At 43.3% G+C, this 18,323-nt stretch overlaps 2 protein-coding genes and 1 long non-coding RNA gene across 6 annotated transcripts; all 3 read right to left on the minus strand.

Annotated features, from left to right (window-relative positions):
- Nucleotides 1-1,702: 1,702 nt before the first annotated feature.
- On the minus strand, nt 1,703-3,370 carry LOC129592450 (uncharacterized). Of its 3 annotated transcripts, none has more exons than XM_055488490.1 (3): nt 3,039-3,370; nt 2,857-2,901; nt 1,703-2,517 (listed from the first exon to the last, which is right to left on the minus strand). In XM_055488490.1, the coding sequence occupies exons 1-3, from the start codon at nt 3,274-3,276 to the stop codon at nt 1,961-1,963; spliced, it is 840 nt and encodes a 279-aa protein (XP_055344465.1). In that variant the 5' UTR covers nt 3,277-3,370; the 3' UTR covers nt 1,703-1,960. The 3 variants fall into 3 exon arrangements, with proteins under 3 accessions (XP_055344465.1, XP_055344469.1, XP_055344468.1); XM_055488494.1 differs by having other exon boundaries at nt 2,857-2,935; XM_055488493.1 differs by lacking the exon at nt 2,857-2,901.
- Nucleotides 3,371-7,853: 4,483 nt separating this feature from the next.
- On the minus strand, nt 7,854-13,336 carry LOC129592426 (uncharacterized). Of its 2 annotated transcripts, XM_055488459.1 has the most exons (8): nt 13,100-13,336; nt 12,991-13,044; nt 12,808-12,918; nt 12,539-12,590; nt 11,677-12,472; nt 10,131-10,244; nt 9,678-9,804; nt 7,854-9,589 (listed from the first exon to the last, which is right to left on the minus strand). In XM_055488459.1, exons 5-8 carry the CDS (start codon nt 11,693-11,695, stop codon nt 8,077-8,079), a joined length of 1,773 nt encoding a protein of 590 aa, XP_055344434.1. In that variant the 5' UTR covers nt 11,696-12,472; nt 12,539-12,590; nt 12,808-12,918; nt 12,991-13,044; nt 13,100-13,336; the 3' UTR covers nt 7,854-8,076. The 2 variants fall into 2 exon arrangements, with proteins under 2 accessions (XP_055344434.1, XP_055344433.1); XM_055488458.1 differs by lacking the exons at nt 11,677-12,472; nt 12,539-12,590; nt 12,808-12,918; nt 12,991-13,044; nt 13,100-13,336 and adding an exon at nt 10,596-10,888.
- A 918-nt stretch (nt 13,337-14,254) lies between these two features.
- On the minus strand, nt 14,255-17,564 carry LOC129592427 (uncharacterized). Its single transcript, XR_008690971.1, has 4 exons — nt 17,235-17,564; nt 16,854-16,967; nt 16,435-16,552; nt 14,255-16,357 (listed from the first exon to the last, which is right to left on the minus strand). It is a non-coding gene; the product is annotated as an uncharacterized LOC129592427 (long non-coding RNA).
- Between the last annotated feature and the right edge of the window lie 759 nt (nt 17,565-18,323).

Consider the following 18,323-nt stretch of genomic DNA (forward strand, 5'->3'; position numbering starts at 1 on the left):
GTTCCCTTTTTACACTGAAACCGTCCAACTGTTAACGCCTGCAAATTGGCTTCCCTTCATCCATAATGGCATTATGGATGGCATTCCAAGGGAAAGGTCCCTTTGGAACGGATTTTGATTGGAACGCGGATTCCAAAATTTGGAATTCAAGATACAATATTCCATGGATTCCTTGGAATGCGTTCCAATCCGCGAAATTGCAATAAATTAGTGGAATTACTATAATTAAATTAGTGGAATTACCATAATTAAGCATTATAATTAATTGCAGATGTTGAATTTCTCATTTTTCAACCAACCCCTTTAGTTTCAGTAGCTTTCTACCTTTTTAGTTGAACTCCGAGGCTCGAAATCTGCAGATGTATCATAACATATAGCGTATGCCATAAGCTTCAGATTACTCTCACAGTATGATACTGCAAAATTTTTTTTAGATCTACATTACTTTTAAATTATTACTCTTGCATCATAATCATATTACAGCATGAACCATAGCATAATATATGCAAATATTATCATTGCCTAATAGTAGGAAGAAATGGTTATTACCGTAATAACTGTTTTTAAAACTAACAGGGTGGTCCATTTTTAACTTTAAGTGCGGTACTTGTAATAGTTTTCAGATTGTTTAGCGATTTAAAGCGGACTTTCGAATCTTAACACTTTTTTTACAAATTATAGATTGCCGCTGCTTCTTATTTGTTAGTCCCTGCTTTAAAATAACGTAACGACTAGCTATCATATGGGTTAGCGTTTAATCTTTATGTATGTCAGTATGAAGGTTTTTGCGCGGCCTGAGCAGTGAGTAATATAATTAATTAAAAATTCAAGTTATAAAGGTCACCTGACATTCACGCTAAACTTTCAAAAATTTCATAACGTAAAAGGTGAGCCACTAAGCTGTGTAAGAAACGGAGCTTAAGAGCCCAGAGCCAGGTTATGCAAGGCTTATTAATTTTTGTAGTTTTCTACGCGAATTCGCTAAAATTAATGGAGAAAAGCTTTTAAAAGGCTTATTTTTGCTAATTCCAACAAGGAAAACAATTTCAAAATTCCACGTGGATTCCGCAAAATCCGCATTCCGTTCCAACGGTCTTTTGGAATATGCGGATTCCGTGGAATCAAATTCCACGTGGAATTGGACTGGAATGCCCACTGCTATTATTCCACATTATGATAATGCGGAATAATAGCAGTTGTGTTTAAGGACAGCGTGCCGATACATGGTAGCAAATTTGAGTTCTTGCACGGGAACGTTTCGTTTTCGCGCACTCATGAATATTCTCAGGAATAAAACATTCTGTAGCTAAAATGAAATAATGAAATGTATTGGCAAGAAATCGCAGATTTTGAAAAACTGCGAAATCCTTAGTTCGGTGTATTAACGATTATCGATAGACGTACAGTAGTACAGCAAAACCTAAAATCTTTTCGCTGCAAACAGACTTAGGGGTTTATTTCGGTCAAACCCATGAAAATGCGGTGCAGCACAACGATGGAACACTACAATTTGAAAACAAACACACAAACTTTAAGATATTTTTATTCTTTCCGTCGAGTCGCCAGACCAGTTCAGTAGCAGAAGAAGAACGGGTTTTTACGGTCGTTCAAAATTCGGTTCGTTTTCATTGCCGCATATTTCGCAGTGGGCCATCGCTCGAACATGCGTACGGTTCTCACTGTATTTGTAATCGTGAACACATCTGGTCGTAAATTGTACTTAATTTATTAAAAAAAGAGCACAAATTTAGCCACGTGTTTGGTCCTTTCGTCTGCCTGTGAATATAGTTAACACGATGGACGTCAGTATAAAATATCCGTATTTTATCTAAAACGAAACATCAGCAAATTCACTGGGAAATACAGTAAGACGCACTTTTTAGGAAACAGCATAAAGCACAAAGCCAAAATGCGAGCAGCGGCGCATTACAGCATCAGGTAAATGCTGCGCATTTTTTTCTCACGGACCCGGGCCCGTCAGCAGTTGCGCCGCGTTTGATTCTAACCGGGTTAACTTTCTAATTTCTTGGATGTCAGCGTAGGAATACTCCCGTCCCGATGGAGATGTGTGGCCGGGTACTTTCTCATAGCGCCGCTCGATTACTGCACATTTGGTATGCCTTGCGTGGTGGCGCAGCGCGTTGACCAAGAGCAGTAATGCCAGCGTTAACAGCAGCACGCCGGAGGTGACAACCATGGCTATGAGGGAATTTTTCAATCCATCGAGCAGACGTATCTCGTCAGTCGTGAGCGTCGTGGCCGAGGGATCATTTCGTGGATTACTGATGTTGATTCCCATGATGACATTGCGGGTTTTCAAAATGCCTAACATTACGGTCTGTCCGAGATTGACCAGAATGATAATAATGCCGAAAATCTTTAGCCGAAAGCGGGATTTGGGCTTTAGATGTTCTCCGGCTACCAGGAAAGCGGTCGAACCGGCTAACAGCGACACGATGTACGTGGCGACGGCAAAGCGCATGTGGAAACTAACATCACAATACGGCCAATCACATCCTGAAATCAAGTACAATAATCACAACGTCATTCGTCCAAATACTAGTTAAAAAAATACCGACACCGGATTATTTGCAATTATTCTTAAATATGACAAGGTATAACTGTCCTACTTCGATGTTATATTTCGCACACAAAAAGCCTTTGAAGTTTCGTCACTTCGTACTGATTTTGCTCACAAGACACTTGAATGCATTGCCAGCACATCCAAGAAGCTGACAAAATTTAAAATCTGCAGTCTTTTACATGTATTTTTGGCCGTATGAGAATTTTGTTGCTGTGCTTTACGCTCACTGTTCAATATTTTTAAAGGTTATTATCTCTGTTTCGTACTCTCACCTGAAATCGACTCGAAATCTTTCTGATCGGCTAAGTACAGCGAAACTGGAAAGCAACAGAGACCCATGCATAAAGAAGCCTAAACAAAATTATTTGTATTTTCATCCGACACTTTGTGCCTTGCAGTCGCCGTAAATATGTACATAAAACCGCCTAAATTAGTAAATCTGAACGGTGCTTACCGCACATTTGAATGGCAAACATGATGAATACCAAGAGCACTTCAGTGAGACCCAATAAGGCAATAAGCCGTCGCCAGCGAATTTCTGGGGCATATTTACGGAAATCTTCCCAACCGTGCTGAAGCTGCGGATACCATTCTACCGTCACCTCTCGCAGATTTGCGGCATTTTCCGCTGCTCCGTTCTGGGACACCGACAGCGGCTGCGATCTCGCGTATGATGAGCAAGCCTTTTTCATTGCTGTCTGTCTGAATTGTAAGGCTCTTCATAAAATTAAATTATGAGCCAGCAAAACAAATAATTTTCATGTTGTTGAGACAAGAAAACTATCGTTCCGCTTTCACAGCAGAACTTGCAGTGTAGCTGCGGGTGATTTGCAACAGTCAGATGGTGTTTACTGCTTAAAGGGATAATCCGCGGCAACATTACCTAGCTGAATGGCGGTGATTTAATTACCGTGCTTTTGCACTCTGAGTCAGTGAATGCACGCATTATAATGATAATTACAGTCTGGCGGCAAAACTGCTTAATAATGTGAGATTGTCTTAAGCGTTTGCCGACTCAACATAAACATTACCGTTCAACATGTGTCGCAATGTGCCACTTGTACTGTCGTTGTACTCGTATTATATCAACAGCATCGTAAATTTTTCTAATGGATGATAATTATGTACTCAGCAACGAGTTGCATGGTTCTTTCTCACAATCGGCCGCCCAAGTAGTTTATTTTGTACTAGTCATTCTGTGTAAATTGTTAGAAAGGAAAACAGGCAAATCAGACAATGCCGAAGCCTTCGAGAGCGCTACGTAATGTAATTAAGGTGACACAGAAAAACTCAAGCCCAGTGCTGTTGCGTTAATGAACTCGGTTACAGGTGGGCGCCCAGATTATCCATCTTGTGCCATTAAACATTTCCCGAAATTCCAAGGTTTCTGCAAAATTTCTCAGGCTGTTTCATGGTGCAGAATCTGATTCTCTCGGTCACCCGAGGCGCTAAACCAGCCTGGATGGTGTTTCATCTTGTGGAACATATGTCGCAACGCGCTAAGATAGGCGCTGCTCATTGCCAGTAATACAAACTGTAAAGGTCACGAGATACAGAATAATCTGCAGCAATTCATGTATTATTAATTAATGTGTTAGAAAATGGGAAATAAGAAGAAATTACCGGATTGGTCGTGTAACCCAGCACCTGTATGTGGCCGAAGATAACCGGCGCCAACGGCTGCATGACAATATCCGGCTGCACCGTCATGCAACGGGATAAACCAGATAACAGAAAAGATTGTAAACGAACACGACGCACACCATGTTCGCCTTAATTAACCGCCGCTTTTGTACGTGATTGTCACCACCCGCGTTATCACGCTCCTGATCAACGGCAAACGTTCGTCGCCGCTGATAATTGCTATGCATGGTCTTGGTGTAAATAACACCGTACAGGAACGCCGCACTGGCCAATGGTAAATAGTATCCGACGACTAAAATCGGAAATCCGTTAGCGTCTTTTGGGACAATGCTGCATATTCCAACTGGCAGCGCTGCATACATCACGCCCACTTCGAAACAGCCCAAAAGGGCAAAAATTACCGCACCTATCCAAATCAAAAATACCACCAAATTCTCCAGTTTTGTGTGGCAAAAGCGACGATACGCGAAGGGATGACAGATCGCCACAAACCGGTTAACAGCAATGTATGTCTATGTCCAGTGACTAGTTAGACGACAACTAATCAGGAAGAACATAACGATACGACAGTATTTCGGGGGGTTGAGCTGCCAGTGCGCCACAAAACGGCCATAACTGATTATATAAGTCAGTGGGTAAATTAAGCACAGCAGCATGTGCGCGATCAAACAGTGTCCAATTAATTACCCCGCAGCCGCGTCTCAGCCGAGCGTTGCTCATAATGAGACACACGATGAAGAGGTTGAAAGCAGCGCCACCGTAACACTGGGTGAAAAACACGGCCATCTCATCCACGATTATCCATGCAGGAATATTGAACCGGTAAGTAGCGTTGCTACCGGGAGAAAGCGTGTGGTTAATGGAACAGTTCATTTTAAGCGTTGTCCCAAGAAGAAGAAAGAAAAAAATTTTAAAAATACTGCTCCAAAAAATAAAGGCTTTCAAATGCTTTTTGTGAGGAAACACGAGGTATGAACGTCTTATTGCTAACCTTATGACGCCAACGGTAAATCCCGTTACTGGAATTCACTGCTGTTTGCAAGCCTAATCTACCAAATGGTTCATATGCTGAAGGGTATACCACTTTGGCTGATATACGAGATATATCACAATGTTTGACGCCCGTGATTGTTGTCCGCCTGCGCACACTGCTGCTTAACCACTTAGCGCTTCCTTTCAGCTGCGTCACTCGGGAAAACGTATTAACTCTTATGATCATGCTTTTGCTTGTAATTTATTTCCACATAATGGCACTTCTGAATTGCTGTTATATCCTGTTTGCCAGTATTCATTTCGCATTCGTACCCGCGGTCTCCAGGGAAAAGCCGGTTGAAGTAGTGATAAAACACTAAATTTTTACGAGCTGGTGCTCATATTTTTCTGGGGATATTAATAACTTTATACACGCGACCGGCATTTTCCTGTAAAAACTATTCCTGGTATCCTTTACAACGCTGATTCTCCTGGCAAAAATATTGGTATTCCCGGTATGTTGCCGGCTGTGCAAGGCCACGCCTGGATTATAATGTTGTTGTTGGCTCTGGCTTTTTAAAATACGCTGATTTATGCGCGTGATTAACCGAAAGTTAGTAAACCGTGGATCAGCTTTCTAAATGTAAAGCCAAAGCAAACAACTCCAAATAACCCCCTTCTACCCGGAGAATGACGTTAATGTAAATGGAAACTACAGACTGTACCCATTCGGCCTTTGGTGCAGTGTTTTGTTTTCGGACCGCTAGTCCAGCTGGCTGCAGTTACAAAGAAAACGAAAGTTGGCGGAAAATATGTTCACGTGTACTCAGATGGCCAGCACTCGCTGCTGCAGATCGCAAATGAACTGCGGTATCTGCACCAATAACACAAAAGCAGTTGCATTTCCCCTTCAACTGAGGATCATAAACAAATTCCCTAAGGAAGACGCATCACAAATTAATATATTTGTGCTTACGCTTCATGCGAAGTGTTTCAGCAGATCCAACTTCATCCAAGCATATATAACTGAAACCCGATAAGCATACCCGCGATAACTTTATTTATTATTTTTTGTCTTATATGGTACGTGCATGCCACTGCATGATGCGTTTTGGGTAGAGTATTCAGTTACCACACATTATTCAATTATTTTATGCATTCATAATATACCGTGTTGGGCGCATACACATGTAGCCGAAATGAAGGTGGACGAGTGGACGTTTAGTAATAGTAAAACTGTATCCACCTTTGTGCTGAAGGTGGGCAGAAAGGCGGACCAGTCATACACCAGCTTGCCGAAGGTTAACCACATTTCTGCCGGAGTTCATCTGTTATTCTGCCGGTGTTAATCTTCTTTTTTCTTAAAGGTTATCCGCTTATCTACCAAACGTTTTCCACTTTTATATGCCGGATGGAAGCCGTAGACAGGAAAGAAATGTTTTTGGGGACTGCATCCACGGAGGACAGTGAAATGCAGCGGCATATCGAACTTTTTCAAACCCTCAAAGACGGCGAGAGTGGTACGGAAAAAATGGCGTACGTGCAACTACTCAATAGCGAATTTTAGATTTCACAAAACAAGTTCCGTCCAGTTCCACTTTCGGGTAGAAGTTGGAGTTACGGGTTGATTTACGTCCGTTCGCGACGTAAGGCGCCGTAAGCCAACGTCGTCGGCTGACGCGTAAAAACTGTCGGCCTTACGTGGATCTGTGCAACGGCTCAGCCATATGACTGAGCGAGAAGTCAGCGTATGCTGTCTGTGGATCTTTTTTGTGTGCTCTAACCGCCTCCCCGCGAGAAGGTTGGTTACGCCCTCGGCACTCTCGATTCGATTTATTTTTCCAGCTGTACGTCACTGCTAGTGGGCATCCGTACAAGCATTTTAAACGCCGTTTAGTCTGCTAACGTACTGTTTATCTGACGCGGTAGTTTCTAGTGAACGGAGCCTAAGCCATGTGAAATCTCAAATTCCCTAATTACCATTAATACATACACTCATAAAACCTCACAGCGACACGTCACCAGCCATTTAGATGTTTGAGTGTGCGAAAAAATATTATACACAAAGCTATCGTACACTACTTTTTCAGAGTATTGCCTAGTACGTTTGTACAAATAAATAATTTGTAATTGACCTCCACCATTGCATTTGGGTAAGCGTTACGCGTCGGGTAACGGGAAAACGCGTAAAAAATGTGACGTAACAGCGCGTAACCAAGCAAACATTCTGATTCGCAGTCACAAAAATCTGGGATGGGTTTTAAGCTTGCTTGTCCGCGTAAGCGTTGCGCTTCGACGTCGAAGCGCAACCATTACCCAAACTACGAGTAACTCGTAACTCTCCTGCACAGATTAACAAAATTTGTGTGTGTTTGGACCAAAAGTAAATCCAACGACCCAGAGTCACAATCCAAAACTCATAATTAACTTTTTTGACGTAATACTACATTTACCACATTACAGCATTAAAAATGAGTTTTTCAGTTCCACTACGGTGTTCAATTTCTTTCTTCGCACGGAAGCGTACTCGACCCACGATTGGACGATTGTTTTTCTGCTGAGTCATGGCTAATTTTTTACGCGGTTCTCCATTACCCGTCGTGCAACAGTTACCCAAATGTAATTGACCTCCACCATAATATACAGATTAATACGTCTGCCCGGTTTTATTGCCCTAGCTTGCCTGTGAATGCCCATGATATTGCACATTGTCATATCAGGAAATACTTGACATATTTTTGTGATCTGAAGAAACCCTCGTGGGTATTAATTGTGTGTTAAGACTGACTAAAAAAACAATGACATAAAAATTATTCGGCTGATTCCTATGAATTAACCAGCGAGGAAATAAAATTGATGTCAGCTTTGATATTCAATTAAAACGCGGCTGATGTAGTACCAGTTAGTTCGCTTGAGGAAGTGTAATTTATTGGTACCACGGTTTCTTCACGAATTGGCTCGCTCATAGATGTAAAGCTCTCTACGGTATCCCCAGGAGCTGGTTCACTGGTCGCAGAAACGGTGACGAATGCAGTGGTTTTTGAAGTCAGTGGCGATTTCGTAACCGTGGTAATTTTTGTCTTAGAGGCTGCGTTGGTCTCGTGTGCCATTGACGCATCGCAAGGTGGCTCGTTGGTTGAATAATCGATCTGTGTATAGTAATTGATCCACTCCGTGCCGAAAGGAAACGGATCGGCGCGACAGTTCACTGGATGATACAGATCCTCCTTGTCGAATCCAGAGTTTTCGAGGAGTTCTGTAGTGAAACGTCCATCGAACGAATACACATCGCCGACTTCAGTCCGAATTCGCAGCTTTTTATTGGCTCGCCACCACGAACGATACCAAGCAAACTCGCAGCTGCAGTGCAGATTGCGCAAGAAGCTTCGGAATGACTGGTCGAAATTGTAGTATTTCTGGTCTTCAAAAAGCGCTTCCAGTGACAATATTTGCAGGTTTGGCAAATCGGTAAAGGTGCCGTGCTGCATGGTTTTGATTGTAGTGTTGTAAAAAACAACTATACGCAGCCGCTTCGAGGCGGCAAAATCCTTCTTTTCAATGACCAAATTGCGAGCGTCGTATAACTGAAAGTCCAGCATGCTGGTAAAATTAAGATCGATCAACCTAGAGGTTACGCGCTCTGTTGTACAGTTGCGTAGCTGGAGCTTGACGACTTGGCGTTGTATTGGCGCGAAAGAATACTTGGCAATGAGTTGCTCTTCCACATCCATGGAAACCACTCGCAACGGTGGTTCTGCCATATCCACCGCCATTCGGGCCAGTATGGTGAGCGATGCGTTTGACCGGCAGACAATCCGGAAATCAGTTCGCGAAGTGCAGTTGTCCGTTGTTGTGATATCAGATTTGCAGTAGCGATTGAACTGTGCACCACACTCCTCATCTGTCATTTCTTGCAGGGAAAACTTGGGAAAATTGTCGTCGGCCTCGATTTGCTTACTGCCCCTGGTGACGTTTATCGGACAGTTATAGGCAATCATAATTTTGGCGACGTCGGTTGGACTAAGGGTTTTCCTGCGTCCTATACGTTTTGTAAGGCCAGTTTTCGGCACCATGGCAGGATTTCGGCTTAGTGAATACGCCCACGTGTAATAATGCTGAATGGACTGGTAGTCATATTTGGTTCCAAACGTGTACATGGACGGATTGATCCGATAAACCGAGTAATAATAGTCGCCGGCAATGCTGTCATTGCGCACTTCAACGTACTGGTCGCGATCGGTGCGCTTGTGTTCGTAATCAAAGCCCAGCGATCGCATGAGAGCCTTCATGATTTCACCTTGATCGAAGCAACCGCTTGAATACGAATACGATGGACTTTGCAGGTAGATATCCTGCAAGCCGCCGGTGCGTCCAAGATCCGCAGTGCATCTAAGGAGAACAACGCGAAGAAATAAGGTGTTGATAGTTTTTTTTTAAATATGATTGACCGATAACTTTGAAAAGGATCCTGACGTACTTGTCGTAGCTGCCTTGAATATACAGGTAATCAGTTTCGTATGTTCTAGGCTTGAACAAAATGCAGCCTTTCGTCATTCTCTCCATTGTGCGAAGAGCTTTCAAGACAGTTTGCTGTTCCGATTGATCTATGCAAATAAATGTACTTGTAATTTAGTATAAATCATATCAGAATGCCGTAAATAAGTCTACAGTAAAATACCGTAAATAAGTCTACAGTATTTCAGTAACTGTGCTTTCTCTTATTCGCGCGCTGAAGCCAGTAAAGCCATGTAACATTAACATAATAGTACTGGTGTAACGGTGTTGACTTAAAGATATCGAATCCTTTTATGGATTCGTATAATATTAATACATATGTACTTGAATGTTAAACGAATCTGTAAACGAACGAATGATTATAAGAACATATCAGAAGCCGGTACGAGGCAATAAATAATTTCTGCATACTCACTAAGGTAATATGGGCTTAAGTAATAAGGGATCGCGGTAGGATTAGGCCAGAGCTTAGGTCCGGTTTTGGCAATGGCATTTATGTCCGAAAAGTTGAGTGGCTTGCTGAAAAGATCTGGAAAAATGGTTAGCGAAATCAATAAATGTTTGGTAAATCTTCGACGCAAAAAACAAACTTAACCGAAATCTGACAGTCTTCCTGGTCCTTAATTACCAACTAACAGCACGCATGCACTGAGTAATGGTGCTAGTTTGTTCAACCAGTAACCTACCCAGTAGCGCGCTAAAAATTTATTAAAGGTTTGCTACAATGTTGTACGGTACGCCGGTATCTTGAAGTTGCGGGTTCATAGCATTAAGCCTGACAGCACATAATCAAAACAATTCGTTCTCTTTTATCAGATCAAAGTTGAACGCGCCCAGTGCACGCCCTGGAAATGTTTTCGGCCACGTTAACAACACTTACCTTCCGTTATCTCAACGTCTTGATCATCCGCAATCGCTGCTACAGCATTGAGAAATGCTGCAGCAACGAGCAGATGAAACAAAAGGTGGTACTTTGTTCCCATTGAAAGGTTTAGACCCAGTTCACCATAAAACGGTGACCGTAAAGATATAGATAGATAAACAGGCAGATAAATAAAGTACAGGTAGAAAAATCAAAATGCAAACCGTGCTCAGTAAAAAGCTTTTTCTAGTTCTTATAAAATACGCCGGTATGGTGCCGTTAGCGTTGAGTGCAAGGTACATTAATGTGCCACATAGCAAAATTATATCTATACATGTATTTTGCACCGATCATGCTTTCCCTGCATGATGCAATACGTGGAAGATGTTGCAAATAACCTAAAGCGTAGCGGTTAATTTTTTATCTACCGGAACTGACGACATTTCTCACCATTGTCGGCTAGCTATGTTAGTCAAAACAGGCACCGCTTGCCTTCCGGAAACAAATCAAACATACAAATATGCCTCAAAAAACCTTATTAACGTATCTGAGCCAACTGTTGGATGCAGTTGGGTAAGTTGTCCTTCCCCGGCATTTCTACGTACGTACCATGCATGACGTAGTTTTAAACAGCTAGTTAACTGTACGAGAAGTAATTTCACACTAGCCAAAGGTCATTCCCGCAATTTTAGAAATGGAAACGTAAGATTATGCGCGCACTTTCAAGAAATTCGCTATTATGAAAGCAGTAATTGAAGGGCGATCCTAAATCATCTATACCGTTCGCCTGTTCTGCTGCTATTACCCGGCTGGAGTATGCCGCTACGGCAGTAGTGTGCATATGGCTAAATCCGTCGCGGGTCTCAAGCGCCGTTTTCCAGCCAATAATATCGCACTCAAGCCGCGTGACGGCCGCAGTACAAGGAACGGTATTAGGGATTTGGTCTTCCACCTTCTGATACTTATCCACTAAAACTATTTTCTTCACGGCTTGTTCCTTTTCTATTCAGCTATAGCCACTTTACATAGCAAAGTGACCACTAAAGTTATGCAGATTTGAAACATTAAAAAACTAGCCCAAGTTATCAAAGTTGCTCACCTAACGTCTTAGGCCGCATATTCAGTGTTCCCGAAGCAGCAGCAGCATTTTATTTTACAACCGCCAAACTTAACCCTTGTCCCTCAAAAGCCATGGATCCAGGTTCGCCGGTCGCATCGGAAATCCTTCGGTTCACAAATCGCTTCGTTTCCGCAGTGACCGTTCCAAACGTTGCAAGTGTCTGGATCGCCAATGCAAAGAAGATATATCCGATCTCCACTGTTTCTAGGTACGCACATCTGCACTCTTTGCTATTTTCTGCCAGCTGAGTTAAATGCCAGATTTCTACGAGCGTTCTTTAACGTGGGAAACAGTGTCCCAACACGTGGCATCTCGTACGATTGCTTTACCGTCTCGCACAGGAAGGTAAGTAAGGTCCTGCCGTTTGATTATGCAATGTCTGTACTTGACAATCCCATAGCTTCGTTCTAACACAGGAAGGTAAAGACAAAAACGGTATCTTCGTTAGGATTGGGCACAAGTGATGCCACCAAATGGCTAAACCGGAAATGAACGCAGAATCCACTGCTTGTGTTACTGCATCGTAGAAAAATCGTTGTTTTCTGTTTTAAATCGAAAAGGTTCAGAAGAAAAGAAGGAATTGAATAAATATACAATACCGCACTTCACGCCCAGACTGTGAGCGCTAAAATTTAATATTAATGCCCTAATCATCAGATTTAGAGCTTATGCACTTTTCCTCGGAACTGTTTTCAAACCGCGAGCTTGGTTACAAACCGGCTTTGAACGCATTTCCAACACCGCCCTACTTGACGAGGCGGTGGGTAGTGGGTACCTGCAAAGCGAGCGATTGCGTCATTAAACTCTTTGGTCAGAACAGGCAGGAAATATCTCGTTTGACCTCATCTAGGCTGTCGGGTGGAGCTTCGATCCACCAGTAAAGCACGCATATCCTACAATTACATCGTTCGTTACAATGAGAGGCCATACTTGTAAAATAGTTTACAGTTCAGAAACCAAGGAAGTAAACGGAAAAATGCCCTCCTTGGGGTCCGGATCTTTATCGCTTAAGTTATCTAACCACCGCACATACAGAGTAACGACTCGAGAATGACCACAACAGAACACCGTCGACGAAATAAAATTCTTGAACTGAAATGAAACTCTTACTTGCAATTTTGATTCCTTAAGGTTGATGTCGGTTATAACGTTGTGTCGGTGCCGTTTATAACGTTGTATCGGTTGTTTGCCATATTCGAAGTACTGCATGCCACGACGGATCTTCGGTTGCAAATAAAACACATAGTAAATGTGGCAAACAGCTTCTGGCAGAACTTTTAGCTGTTTATGTACCGGATATGACGACATTTCCCATCACTGCCGGCTGCCAGTGGTGTTCCTTCGTTGCTGCGGGATCAGACTACAGTCTATAATATTTTAGGCTAGAGGAAGGTCATACTACCTGAACTGATTAAACGTTCTCGGGCCTTGCAGTTCTACTTCACCCAGAATTTCCCGGTACCGGATCGCGTGTGAATTACAGTAGACCGGGAAAACTAGGAACGTCGGCAAAATAATTCAATTAAGAAAGCAAATTTTTGTTCAGTATTTTGCTGACTATAGTTCAGCTGCAACAGAACGGTGTCAAATTGACAACAACGGGTTCACTGCTATGCATGACAAATTTAAGTACGTTTAATTACAGCTGTAATCAGAAGAAATTCCGATTGTAAGGCAATGCGTCGTGGACAGTTTGTCTGGTTTCGTAGATTTCTTCTGTCAGACAAACTTAATGCTCTTTTTACCAAATGGCAACCAATATTACGTATGTCGTACGTATGTAACCGTCCAAAACGTCCGGACGTCTGAGACGTCCGGCGGATCTTTTGGAGCCTAAACCGTCCAAAACGTCCGGGGGCCGCCAAAACGTCCGGCGTAAATTTTGCCCACCATGTTTTTTGGTTTTTTCGTTGGTTCGCAGCCGGACGTTTGTGCCTGACCGTCAATTCGTAGCCGAACGTTTCAGCCTGATCGTCAATTCGTAGCCGAACGTTTCAGCCTGACCTTTAATTCGTAGCCGGACGTCTCTGCCCAACCGTCATTTCGTAGCCGGACGTTTCAGCCTGACCTTTAATTCGTAGCCGGACGTCTCTGCCCAACCGTCATTTCGTAGCCGGACGATTGAGCTTGACTGTTAATTCATAGCCGGACGTTTTGGACGGTTACATACGTACCGTATCATATTTTCTTGGGCTACGCGCAGGCCCGTCCTTAGGTTTTTGGGAGGGGGCGCACCATTGTTCTCAAAAAAGAACAATGGCGCCAGTTGCGCCAGTTCCGAATCTCCCTTTTTTTAACATGTAAGGTCCGACGCCAGTTGCGCCAGTTCGTTTTCGGAAGGGTGGGGGGGGGGAGGGCGTGCGCCAGTGCGCCCCCCCCTTAAGGACGGGCCTGGAGCCTACGCGTAATCTCGATCTCTGTACTTACGTTAGTTACGTATGTGCTTGAGTGTTCCTATGCGTCCTGAGCTCTCACCGTTTATTTTTGGCTGGTCTGTCCCGGGGATACCTCTTTTTCCATCTATCTACACAGTAATCGTGAATCACTAGTTCAGATCAGTGTGGCGTAGCGTTGGTTTATTATACCGAATCGGCGCATACCCATGTTACATGGGGAGGGGGGGGAAGGGGCACCCGAACATGTAAGGGGAAACACCCGAAAAGGAAGTTGTCGCATCGGCGGCCCGTGAACGTCAAGTTTTTGGGGGAAACAAATTTTGAAAATCGGCCTCAACCATTTTGTTCATAATTTTACAGCGAGTCTAATTATATGTTCAGAAAAAATGGGCGCTCGGGAGGAGTAGCTCTTTGAAAAATTAACGGGGGTCTCGCGACGGGCCTGCCCATGTAGCCGACAGGAAAGTGGACCAGTGGATGTTCATGGTTCAATAAAATCGCATCCACCTTTCTCTCGAAGGTGGGCAGAAAGGTAGATCAGTCGTACACGAGCTTGCCAAAAGTAAATTGCCACATTTCTGTCGAAGTCCGTCCATCTCAGTCTGCCAGTGAAATGGACACAAAATTACACAAAAGCTATTAAATTAACTATGCAGCTAAGTGAACTAAATATTCAGCTGTTCCCATGAATTAAAACAACGAGAGAAATAAAATTTATTGTCAGCCGCTTGAGGAAGCGGAATTTACTTGTGCCACGGTTTCTTCTGGAATTGCTTCGCTAGTGGAATAAGAGGTTACTGGCGTTTTGTTTTCCGTGGGAATTGGTTCACTTGCAGAAGTACAGCTGTCTACGGCATCCGCGGGAACGGGTTAACTGGTCGAAGAAACGATGACGGATGTTGTGGTTTTTGCAGTTTGTGGCGATTTCGTAACCGTGGTAATTTTTATCTTGGTGACTGCGTTGCTCCCCTGCATCACTGACGCATCGCAGGGTGGTTCGTAGATTGAGTAATCGATCTGTGTATAGTAATTAATCCACTCCGTGCCGAAGGGAAACGGATCGGCGCGACAGTTCACTGGATGATAAAGATCCTCCTTGTCAAATCCAGAGTTTTCGAGAAGTTCTCCAGTAGAACGTCCATCGAACGAATAAACATCGCCGACTTCAGTCCGAATTCGCAGCCTTTTACTGGCTCGAAACCACGAACGATACCAAGCAAACTCGCAGCGGCAGTGAAGACTGCGCAAGAAGCTTCGGAACGGATGGTCGAAATTCTAGTATTTCTGGTCTTCAAACAGCGCTTCCAGTGACAATATTTGCAGGTCTGGCAAATCGGTAAAGGTGCCGTGCTGCATGGTTTTGATTGTAGTGTTGTAAAAAACAACCATAAGCAGCCGCTTCGAGACGGCGAAATCTTTCTTTTCAATGACCAGACCCCGAGCGTTGTACAGTTGAAAGTCCAACATGCTCGTGAAATTAAGATCGATCAACCTGGAGGTCACGCGCTCTGTTGTGCAGTTGCGTAGTTGTAGCTTGACGACTTGGCGTTGTATTGGGGCGAAAGAATACTTGGCGATAAGCTGCTCTTCCACGTCCATGGAAACAACTCGCAATGGTGGTTCTGCCATATCCACCGCCATTCGCGCCAATATGGTGAGCGATGCATTTGACCGGCAAACAATCCGGAAGTCAGTTCGCGAAGTGCAGTTATCAGTTGTTGTGACATCGGACTTGCAATAGCGATTGAACTGTGCACCACACTCCTCATCCGTCATTTTCTCAAGGGAGAATTTGGGAAAATCCTCGTCGGCGTCGCGTTGTTTACTGCCCCGGGTAACGTTTAGCGGACAGTTATAGGCAATCATAATTTTGGCGACATCGGTTGGACTAAGGGTTTTCCTCCGTCCCATACGATTGGAGTTTTCGACACCATGGCAGGATTTCGGCTTAGCGAGTAAGCCCACGTGAAGTAATGCAGAATGGAATGGTAGTCGTACTTGGTTCCAAACGTGTACATGGATGGATTGATCCGATAAATCGAATAATAGTCGCTGTCAATGCTGTCATTGCGCACTTCAATGTACTGGTCGCGATCGGGGCGCTTGTGTTCGTAGTCAAAGCCCAGTGAGCGCATGAGAGCTGTCATGATTCCATTTCACCTTGATTGAATCAAGGGGCTGAGTACGAAAACGCCGACAGATATGATGGACTTCCCAGGTAGATATCTTGTAAGCCGCCGATGCGTCCAAGGTCCGCAGTGCATCTAAGGAGAACAACGCGAAGAAATAATGACGTTGATAGTTTCTAAATTACTTATTATTGATAAGGATCGTGACTTACTTGTCGGAGCTGGTGCCTTGGATATACAGGTAATCCGTTTCATATGTTCTGGGTTTTAACATGATGCAACCTTTCGTCAGTCTCTCCATTGTGCGAAGAGTTTGCTGCTCCGATTGATCTACGCAAATAAATTCTTGTAAAAATAATATAAAAAAATACCGTAAAGGAGTCCGCTTCAGTAGCTGTGCATTACCTTATTCGCCCGCTATGGCCAGTGAAATCACATAACATTAACACTATACGAGTACTGATGTTGACATAAAAATAACTTGGCGGCATTGCAACGCATCCCTCTATGGATTTGTGTTTCTGTAGTATTACTGTATATACTTGAATATAAAACGACTCTTTATACGAACGAATAAATATAAGAACGAATTAGAGGCACGGTAAGTCGCAATTAATTTCTGCATTCTCACTAAGGTAATATGGGCTTATGTAGTAAGGGATCGCGGCAGGATTCGGCCAGAGTTTAGGTCCGGTTTTAGCAACAGCATTTACGTCCGAAAAATTGAGTGGTTTGTTGAAAAGATCTGAAAATAAAAAAATGGTTACTGGAATAATTAATTTTTTTCAAATTTTCGAAGCAAAAACGTCACGGATCTGGCTGTGTTCCTGGTACTTAAATACTCTGTACCAACTCATAGCAGGCTGCCCAACTAATTTAAAAGCTGCGCTCCGGTCTTCCATTAGTGTACACCGGTGTGCAGTTTATTGGTTATGCTTTTGTTTAATAAGGAAGACCTGTCCTGGAAATGTTTTCAACCAAGTCTAGTAACGAGTCTGTTAACAAAGCCTACCTTCCGTTATCTCAACGTCTTGATTTCCGCTATCGCTGCAGCTGGGCTGAGAAACGCTGCAGCAACGAACAAAAGGAATAAACCGTAGTATGTTGTTCCCATTGCAAGGTCTAATGCCTGCACACCTGGAAACGGTGCCGGTAAAGACTTGCTACTATACTTTATATTACAGAGATAGAGATAAAGCGTCAAGTAAAAATCGTAGATAAAACGTCAAGTAAAGACGTCAACTAGATAAAACATTAAGTAAAAAATTGCAGGTAGAAAACATAAATCCGAGCCGTGCTCGTAATAGACTCTATCCGGTTTTTATAAAATACGCCGGTTACGTGCGGCTAGCGCAGAGTGAATGCTACAGTATTGTGCCACATTGCAAAATTATGTATATGTACATGTATTTTGCCAGCGATCATGCTTTATTTGCCTGATGCAATACGTTGGCGATGTTGCAAATAACCTCAAGGGTAGCGGTTAATTTTTCATCTACCGGAACTGACGACACTTCTCATCATTGTCGGCTACTTTAGATAGTCCGAACCAGGCACCGTCTGCCTTCCAGAAACAACTCAAAAAATATGTCGCAGAAAACATACATACCTCAGTAACCTCATTAACGCATCCCCAGCAAACTGCTATATACAGCTGAATATGTCTTCATAACTTGACTTTTTTACGTAAGTAAAGTGGTTTTAAAAAGTTTGTTTACTGTATCAGAAGTAACTTCACACCCAAAGTTATTCAAAGTTACGCCAGAAATTCGCCATTGTGAAAGCAGTAATAGAAGAAGGAAGGAAACCCGAATCTCCAACACTGTTTCCCTGCTCTGCTGCTGTAACCCGGCTGCAGTAAAGGGAAACTGTTGAAATACATATACAGTACATAGCTAAATTCGACGCGGGTCATAAACGTCATTTTCAGCCGCACTCGAGCCGGGCGACGGCTGCAGTAAAGGGAAACTGTGTTAAGGATTTGTCCTTCCGCCTTCTGTTACTTATCCGCAGAGGTTGGTTTCTTCACGAATTGTTCTTTGCCTATTTGGCCGCTTCACATAACAGAATGCCTGCACTGATACACTAGCTATTAAAATTA

Source organism: Paramacrobiotus metropolitanus, unplaced genomic scaffold (genome assembly GCF_019649055.1).
Source record: "Paramacrobiotus metropolitanus isolate TYO unplaced genomic scaffold, Prichtersi_v1.0 Parri_scaffold0000052, whole genome shotgun sequence".
Taxonomy (NCBI): Eukaryota; Metazoa; Tardigrada; class Eutardigrada; order Parachela; family Macrobiotidae; genus Paramacrobiotus; species Paramacrobiotus metropolitanus.